The following is a 9787-nucleotide window of genomic DNA, read 5'->3' as shown; positions in this document are numbered from 1 at the left end:
GCGCGTGCCTGTAGTTCCAGCTACTTGGAAAGCTGAGGCGGAAGGATCGCTGGAGCCCAGAAGGTCAAGGCTGCGGTGGCTGGGAGAGGCCACTGCTCTCCAGTCTGGGTGACAGAGTGAGACTCCAACTCAAAAAAAAAGAAAAGAAAAAATGACTCCCCTCCTTGGCAGGGGAGGAGGGAGATTGTGCAGGTGAGGTGCTTTTGCCATGTTTCCCGCCAGGGATACAGTCCCCTCCTCTCATGCCCTGTTCAAACCTCACCTGTGATTTAAGCCTCATCTTTTAGCCTTAGCCCCTTTGAAAGAACTTCCTAGGCTGGGTACAGTGGCTTACACCTGTAATCCCAGGACTTTGGGAGGCTGAGGTGGGAGGATCCCTTGAGGCCAGGAGTTCAAGAAAAGCCTGGGCAACACAGCGAGACCTCATCTGTACAAGAAAGTTTTAAAATTAGCTGGGTGTGGAGGTGCATGCCTGGAGTCTCAGCTACTTGGGAGGCTGAGGTGGGAGGATCACCTGAGCTCAGGAGGTAGAGGCTGCAGGGAACCGTGATTGTGCCACTGCACTCCAGCCTGGACAACAGAGTGAGACTCCAACTCAAAAGAAAGAAAGAGAAAGAGAGAGAGAGAGAGAACTTCCCTGGTCACCGAGCTGTGGGCACTTTGTCCTTTGAGCTACCTTACAGCCGGGAGGGCTGGCTGCCTGACAGCATGACCCCTCTCAAAGAAAGGGTCTCTGGCCCCATGTGGGGAACACTTGCTGAGCACATGGATAGTGTCCTCAACAGCAGGCAGATAAGGAAGCTACTCTTGTTATTTCTTTTTTTATTTTTTGAGTTGGAGTCTCACTCTGTCCCCCAGACTGGAGTGCAGTGGCCGCTCCCGGCCACCGCAGCCTCGACCTGCTGGGCTCCTGCTATCCTTCCGCCTCAGCCTTCCGAGTAGCCGGAATTACAGGCATGCGCTACCACGCCCGGCTGATTTTTTGATTTATTGTAGAGATGAGGTCTCGCTGCCCAGGCGGGTCTCGAACCCGCGGGCTCAGGCAATCCACTCACCTCAGCCTCCCAAAAGCGCGGGATTACAGGCTGAGCCACCGAGCCCGGCTTGGCTCATTTTTTAAATTTAGCGCTGTTAACATTTCCAGGAACTGGAATCTTCCAGTCCCCTTTTGCAGGATGTGGGCACTTTCCAGTGTTGAGTGCTCACAACCCTTGTCTCAATCTTCCAGCAACCTTTCCTACTTCTTCACAGCAATGACTATTGCCCTACTTGTGTGGGGTATTTTATATGTGTCATCCTAGCATATTTCAATAATAATAGTAACCACCACCACAATAATAATAATCAATCAGGAGAAAAAGGAAGAGGGAAGGGGGAAGGTTTACTTATTGAACATCAGGCACTCTTTGAGGGCTTTACAAACTTCTAATATTTTATCTTCATAAACCTATAAAATGTATATATTTATATCCTCTATGTTAGATAGCATAGCCTTTGAGAAGTTAACTTGTGAAGGCTAATGAGATCTCTGGAATCTAAGCTCAGGTTTTTGACACCAACTCCCTTGTTTCTCTTATTTCACCAGTAGTTAAAGATGAATACTTATTAGGTGAATTTGAAATCTTCACCAAACAAGTTGTTTGTGTTATTTGTATCAACCGACTGAATGGCTTCTGCACAAAAGGGATGGTGGTCATTAAATAATACTGCCCAAGGAAGTTCTTCTCAGAAGAAAGTTTAGTTTTGATGACGTTTCAATTAACATAACTTATTTTGTCTTTTCCTCAGGAAACATGCAGCAGATTTCGGGCACTGATGAAAAATGGAAAATTGTTCTGTCCTCAAGAGAGAAGATTTTTTCAAAGCCCTTATGGAATAAAGCTCATCAACAAATGTGCCACATGCAAAATGATAATGTGAGTAAAGTTCTCCTTTTTCTTTCAAGTGTTTGAGTTACAACCTATTCTGTGAACTAGTAAATGTACTTTCTTTTCTTTCAAATGTATTTTTCTAAACCCATGGTTAAATAAAATGATTAAATAAAAATGCTTAACAGATAACTCTGACACCTTCCATCAGATAAAGTTGTTTAACTGCCACCCATCTGGAAAGATGCTAATAATCACTCTAAAACATTCCAGAGTGCCCAGTATTAATTAACACCTTGTGTAGCACTCTGTAGGTTTTTTTTTTTTTTTTTTTGGAGTTGGAGTCTCACTCTGTCGCCCAGACTGGAGTGCAGTGGCCGCTCCCAGCCATCGCAGCCTCGACCTGCTGGGCTCCGGTGATCCTTCCGCCCCAACCTTCCGAGTAGCTGGAATTACAGGCATGCGCTACCACGCCCGGCTGATTTTTTGATTTATTATAGAGATGAGGTCTCACTAAGTTGCCCAGGCGGGTCTCGAACCCGCGGGCTCAGGCAATCCACTCACCTCAGTCTCCCAAAGGCGCGGGATTACAGGCTGAGCCACCGAGCCCGGCTGTAGGTTTTTAAAGATGTATTTCCACCTTGATCTTCCTGCTTCTGGAAAAAAACGGATTTAAGAAAGAAAATCAGATTCCTTGGGCTTGTTAAGAACTGATTCTGTTGCAGCCTGGGGGCTGAGAATATCCACTTGAGAATAATGCCAGATGCTTGTTGTGGCAGCCAACTGGCAGGTTTTAAGCAGGATAGGCTCTGATTTTGGTCTTTGTCAGTGTCTTTATACATCTAGGATTAAGATAGAATGGGATGGGTTAGAAGGCCTATTGTAGCTTCCAACTTCTGGCAACTCAGAAAAATTAGCATCCTGGAAGTATACCAATATCTATTCAGGCTTCTTAACTTAGTTTCCTTCTCCCTAATGACACCCCAAAGGTAAAAGAAGACTTGAGTTGTCAATAGCAAATTCTCAGACCAGAGGGTCCTAATTTGTTTTTGAACAGGGAGGTCATTCTCGATTTTTGACCACTGTCCAAACTTCAACCCTGGTACCAAGCCAATATTAAGTGTACCCACTTAAGATAATTATGCTATAATTGGATTTTTAAATGCAAGGGTGGTATGCATTGGGGATTTAATTTGACATACTTAATAATATTGGGATAATGAAGCTCTGATTATCTGTGCTGTTTCTAGTGGAGAGGTAGTGGGAAAGTAGAGGAAGACAGAACAAGATTTAGCAGAGTGGGAGGCCCAGGGCAAGCTGGAGAATTTTTTCTCATTCCCTTGAAAGCTGAATGTAAATCAGCAGGTATATTATTTACTATAAAATATTCTTTTGTTACATAGGACTTTTTATTAGGAGACCAAAACAGTGAATGTGATAAATTTATTGAAAAATTAAGTAAAATTAAAATGAAATGCCTCAAGGATTGCAAGACAGTTTATTATTTTGGAGTCACTCATTATTTTTTTATCATTTATGTAAATTATATTGGAATAAACTTGGTTTCTTAACCTGGAAAGGAGGCTGTGCTAGGCGTAAATGCTGTTTTTAAGTTGCTGAAGGACTGCCTTATGGAAAAGAATATTGATTTGTTCTGTGGTCCCTAGAGATTGTTATCAGAACCAATACAGGCAGGTAGATTTTTTTTTTTTTTTTTGAGTTGAAGTCTCACTCTGTTGCCCAGACTGGAGTGCAGTGGCACGCTCCCGACCACCACAGCCTCGACCTGCTGGGCTCCGGCGATCCTTCCGCCTCAGCCTTCCAAGTAACTGGAACTACAGGCGTGCGCCACCACCCCCAGCTAATTTTTGATTTATTGTAGAGAGGAGGTCTCGCCAAGTTGCCCAGGCAGGTCTCGAACCCCTGGGCTCAGGCAATACACTCACCTCAGCCTCCCAAAGCGCTGGGATTACAGGCTGAGCCACCGAGCCCGGCCCAGACAGGTAGCTTTAAGTTCAATGTGAATATGGTCTTTCAAAAACTGCATTCAAAGAATCGCGCAGATGACTTTTAGAGTTGGTGACCAACTGACTGTTGAAGTATTCAGGTAGTCTGTTAGGCAGTCAAAGATAGAGCTTCTTGCCTGTATTAACATCATGTTTGCGATATTTTTCAACACTGAGGGAAGATTTGTGGTACTGTGCCCGTTTCTGGACATGCCAAACTGGGCTGAGGAGAGCACTCTCAACAAGCTTACCATGTAAGCTGTTATTCCTCAACGTTGGGCAAGCTGTGTTTAAACTATGCTTACTTCTGGTTCTCTTCCAGGGAAAAAGAAGCCAACTCTCAGAAAAGGGTTGACCATTTAGTGAGAGCTACTGAGAACACTACCCCAACACAGGTGAGACTGTTTGGAGCCGACTGTCATGTTTGCTTTGAGAGGATGTTTGACTCTAGGTGGAACTATCTGCTTATTTCCTAATTACTAGGTCATACCTATTGTGAAGCCAACTACTCAGAAGGGAGGGATCATGGCTTAGTCCAGGAGTGGGCTAAATATCTGGTGCATCTTGTCCATAGGCCCAACCTGTGACCCAACTCCAAAAACATTTTGGGCATTGACTGAAACTAAGAAGTGAAGTGAGCCTGTGTGGTGTCTGCCTTCTGTGGCCATTTCTCTTTCCTCCTGTCCTTCTCAGCTTTGAGGAGAACCTTCCTGAGCCTGTAGAACTGAGCTCACATCTCAGAATTCTTATTCATTGTCTGTATAACTTGGGCAATTTATGCATCCCTGAGTTTCCATTTTATCATCTGTAAAATGAATTGTGAACCAAACAAGAAACTGACTTTTAAAAGCCAAGTACAGTGCTGAACACGTTTTAGCAGGCATCTGACTCTTCTATTTCCTTACTCTTTTCCTTTTTTGCTTCTTACCATATCTTTTCTAATACCTGGAGGGCTCTCCTAATTCAACTAGAGGTGGTTGTTTATATCTATTTTGCAGATTGGGATTCAGGCAATTTTTTTGTTTGAGAAAAGTGTCCTGAGGTTAAAAAAATAAGTGTCCAGTGGTTAGTAAAATAAAAAGAAATAAGCTGCTCAGATTTAGTTCACCATACGATTTCACTTTATAAATATTTTTTATTTATACAAATACTTTTTATTTGTAGAAAATAAAACTAAAAATAATAAAAATATGGGGCCCAGATCGGTGGAAATCTCTGACCTATAAAATTTCATGATTAGGTTATTGACAAAGCTGGGAATATCACCAGCTGCTATAAAGCTGCTTCTTTAATTTTTTTTTCTTTCTCTTCCTCCTCTCCTGGCTCCAACACATAATTAAAATAATCAGTAAGGGTAGGCACACCTTAATTACTTATAACATCCCTGGCTAACTAAGCTGCTGTCATCCTTGCCAGTGTTAGTCAGGAATGTCTAAGAACCCTCCTTGCCTCAGTAAACACAGTCAACTACATCCCTTGACAGAATTCATCCAGTCTCACTTTCAAAACAATAGCACAGGCGCCACTCAATTGTTCAGTAATTGTAAATTCTTCATCTATAGCCAAAGGGAGATACTTTTATACTCTAAAAAGTCTGTGGGGGCCAGAAAGGTTTAGTGACAATGTCATATCTGCTTTTATTTGTCACATTCAGAAAAGCTCACTCTGTAAGCTCCATTCTCTTCTTCCTTCTCTGTCTCTTTCATAAAAGAGTGATATTTCAGTGGCGTTTAAAAATGTAAAGCACAAACAAACAAATATATATATATATATATTCACAGACATCTCAATCTTAACAAACTTATTATTTAAAAAATATAACTAGTTAGATGTTTTTGTATGGAAACACAAATTTATTGAATTTTAATCAAATGGGAGTTTAAAAAAATAAAATTACAGAATTTTAAGCTACTGTATTGTTCTGTTAATGTTTTATGCCTGAGTGATAATTTTTTAAACATCTAGATATAATTCTTATGACAAGATGGTTTGCTACCTAGGAAAATACTTAATAAAGTAGTAACTTACATAAGTAAGTTAAGGCAGTTAATATTTGCCTGTATGACTTTTAGGTAATTTCTGTCTAAATTTTTATTTGTGTTTGAATGGATTCATGCAATTACACTATGTTTTTGTTGTTGTTGCTGTTTTCTACACTGTATAAGAGAACAACCTACCCATAATTTCTGCTTAGGTTCCTCCCATCTAAAAACAGCCCTAGCTGGGTGTGGTGGTTCATGCTTGTAAACATTTTGGGAGGCTAAGATGGGAGGATTGATTGAGCCCAGGAGTTTGAGACCAGCCTAAGGATCATAGCAAGACTTTGTCAGTACAACAAATAAAAAATTATCTAGATATGGTGGTACATACCTGTAGTCCTAGCTACTTGGGAGACTGAGACAGGAAAATCACTACAGCCCAGGAGTTTGAAGCTATGATAAACTGTGATCGTGCCACTACTCTCCAGCCTGGGCTGACAGAGTGAGACCATGGCTCAAAAAACAAAACAAAACAAAAACAAAAACAAAAAATTACCCTTGCTACTCATTCTGAGAATAAGATGCTTCACCTTTCAAGGATTTTTCTCTTAGAGACATTCTCCCTCTCTCATCGATTTCTTTTTCATTAGTATGTCATCCTTTCACTTCCCAACTCCAGGATTCACTTCATCAACAAGTCTTGTCAGTGCTACCTCCAAAGTCTATCCCCAATCTGACTCTTTTTTACCATTTCCATCTCTACCATCCTGATTCAGTCATCTATTATTTCTGATCTCTAATGTCTTTGGTTCATGTGGAGACTTTTTCCTTTTAATTATGAATTCATTCACTCACTGTTTCTCATTATTTAGGTTGACAGCTTTATGGATATTAAGTTCATATGAGTGTATGTGTGTGTTTCTGAATTCTTGATTGTTTTCAGATTTGTTCATTGCTTTAACAGCTAGCATGGCAATCCCATTTCTTAACAGTTGGCTTACTTATACATGAATATGTAGTTTCCATATGCATATTAGAAATAAAAAATTATTGAATTTATAAACCAATTTGAATTTGAACTCAGGATTATTACAGATACAAAGAATTTCTAAATTAATTTGGGGAGAACGGGGCAGTTGATGTTCATTATCATTAATCTATACATTTTAGCAAGTCTGGAAGTCCTTTCTTAGTTTGCTAAATATGTGTTGATTATTATCAAATGTCTTCTCTGCAACTATTATAATAATTTGATTTTTCTTTTTTAGTCTTTCAATATAATACACTTCTTAATGTTAAAGCTATTAGTGTTTCCTTAGAGTAAATCATACTTAATCATAATATATTGTAATGCATTGTCGAATTTAAACAGTAATATTTTATTTAGAAATTTACAATTATGTTTCCTACGTAAAGTGAGTCTATACTTTTCTCTTGTTAATTATTCTTATCTGATTTGGTAATCTACATGAAAATCCCTTGGGCGTGACACTTCAAGTTATGGCTGAATGAGGTCAGCAAATCCTCTCCTCAAAAAGCAACTATAAAGCTAAGCAAAATTGATCAAAACAACCATTTTAGCATTCTAAAAATTGACCATCAGCATATGCCAACCTGAGAAGCATTTATGCTTATAAGGCTTCTTAACTTTGTGGAGAAAAATAGGAGTCTGTGATATTCTTACTTAGGGACAGTCCCATCTCACACCCTGTCTCAGTTGGCATGGAAGTTCTATACAGGGCACGCTATAAGCATCAGCAACTGCATTGCCACTGTTGAAGGGGCTTACCTAATGTGTAGTAGTGAGCATCAGCCATCCCCATAGCTGTTTACAGTGTGTGATGAACTTCACCAAGAGTAAGGAAAATGGTCTGAGGTTGTAGTAATGTTTGGGACAAGTAAGGTGCATATTGTAATTGTTAGAGTGACCAGTAAGAAAATGACATATATAAAAAATATATAAGATCAACAAAATTAAAAAGAAATATTTTAAAGGAAATTAAAAATAAATATATAAAATCAACAGAAGAATTAAATAGAAAATATTTAACTCAAAAGAGGGCAGTAGTGAAAGAATAGAGGGCTGGGCTTGGTGGCTCAAGCCTGTAATCCCAGCACTTTGGGATGCCAAGGTGAGAGGATTGCCTAAGTCCAGGGGTTCAAGACCAGACTGGGCAACTGTTTACAAGACCTCATCTCTACAGTAAATACAAAAAATTAGCCAGGTGTGGTAGCACTTGCCTGTAGTTCCAGCTACTTGGAAGGCTGAGGCTGAAGGATCGCCTGAGCCCAGCAGGTCAAGGCTGCGGTGGTGGTGAGCATGCCACTGCAGTCCAACCTGGGCAACAGAGTGAGACTCCAACTCAAAAAAAAAAAAAAAAAAAAAAAAGGATAGAAAGGCAAAAAGAACAACAGCACATTGAAAACAAACTGAAAATTAGAAATGTAAATACAACCATCTCAATAATAATATTAAACGCAAATTTTTCAATATTCCAATCAAAAGGTAGAAATTGTCAAATGATAGCAAAGCAACTAAAAGCTATTTTTAATAGATGCTCCTTAGATTCAAAGACAAAGAGTTAAAATTATGAAAGAGTGATACCATGCCAAGAGCAATCATAAAAAAAAGCAGGATTGGCTATATTACTATCAGACAAATAGGCATTAAGACAAATATATTTAGAGACAGATGGGGATATTTTATAACTTTAAAGCCATCAGGAGATAAAACATGTATACACACCTAGTAACTGAGACTCAAATTTTGTTGTTGTTGAGTTGGAGTCTCACTCTGTCGCCTAGACTGGAGTGCAGTGGCCGCTCCCAGCCACTGCAGCCTCGACCTGTTGGGCTCCGGCGATCCTTCCACCTCAGCTTCCAAGTAACTGGAATTACAGGCATGTGCTACCAAGACCGGCTGATTTTTTGATTTATTGTAGAGATGAGGTCTTGCCAAGTTGCCCAGGAGGGTCTCGAACACGCCAGCTCAGGCAATCCACTCACCTCGGCCTCCCTAAGCGCTGGGATTATAGGCTGAACCACCAAGTCTGGCCGAGACTCAAATTTATGAAACAAAAAAATGCTATCATTGAAAGAAGAAATAGACAATTCAACAATAATAGTTGAGAAGGCCGGGCTTGGTGGCTTAACCTGTAATCCCAGCACTTGGGGAGGCCAAGGTGAGAGGATTGCCTCAGCCCGCAAGTTTGAGACCTGCCTGGGGAATTTGGCGAGACCTCGTCTCTACAATAAATGAAAAATAGCCAGCGTAGTAGTGCGTGTCTGTAGTTTCAGCTACATGGAAGGCTGAGGAGGAAGGAGCCCCGGAGCCCGGCAGGTGAGGGCTGCAGTGGCCGGGAGTGTGCCACTGCCCTCCAGCCTGAGTAACAGAGTGAGACTCCAACTCAAAAAAAAAAGAAAATAGTTGAGGACTGCAATACTCCACTCTCACAAATTGATAGACTAGCTAGACAAGATATGACCAAAGATACAGAGAGCACTTAAGCAATACCATCAACGAACTCAACCTAAACTGAAATATGGAGATTGCTTTCCTTGTGATTATAGAATATGCATTCTCTTAAAGCAACAGAAGAACATTCTTTAGTATATACAAGATATAAACATATTTCAAACTTGAAAGGACTAAAATCATGCTAAGTATATTCTTTGAACATAACAGAATTGAATTCAAAGCCAACAAGAAAAATACATTTTTTAAATTCCCAAATATGTAAAAATTAGGCTACATACTTCTAGATAACTGGTTGGTCAAAAAAAACAACTATGAAAGAACCTGAGAAACAATTTGAACTAAGCCACCTAAGGAAGCTGGAAAAGCAAGACCACCAAACCCTAATTTCAGCAGAAGAATCCAGATCACCAAAATAAAAGCCCAAATCCAGGACATAGAAGACAAAAAGATAATACT

General features: G+C 40.2%; 1 protein-coding gene across 1 annotated transcript in view; it reads left to right on the top strand.

The window, feature by feature from the left end:
* SPINK5 (serine peptidase inhibitor, Kazal type 5) overlaps positions 1-9787 on the top strand; it is an 87089-nt gene that overhangs the window by 6388 nt on the left and 70914 nt on the right. The window contains exons 3-4 of the mRNA XM_008056241.2: positions 1789-1916; positions 4197-4269. Of these exons, the coding sequence (XP_008054432.1) occupies positions 1789-1916; positions 4197-4269 (201 nt within the window). The remainder of the gene's footprint in view (positions 1-1788; positions 1917-4196; positions 4270-9787) is intronic.

The sequence above is a fragment of the Carlito syrichta genome, unplaced genomic scaffold (assembly GCF_000164805.1).
Source record: "Carlito syrichta isolate Samal-C Ts95f unplaced genomic scaffold, Tarsius_syrichta-2.0.1 Scaffold302298, whole genome shotgun sequence".
NCBI lineage: Eukaryota > Metazoa > Chordata > Mammalia > Primates > Tarsiidae > Carlito > Carlito syrichta.
The sequence above is the reverse complement of the archived record's forward strand: the minus strand, read 5'-3'. Positions and strand labels throughout refer to the sequence as shown.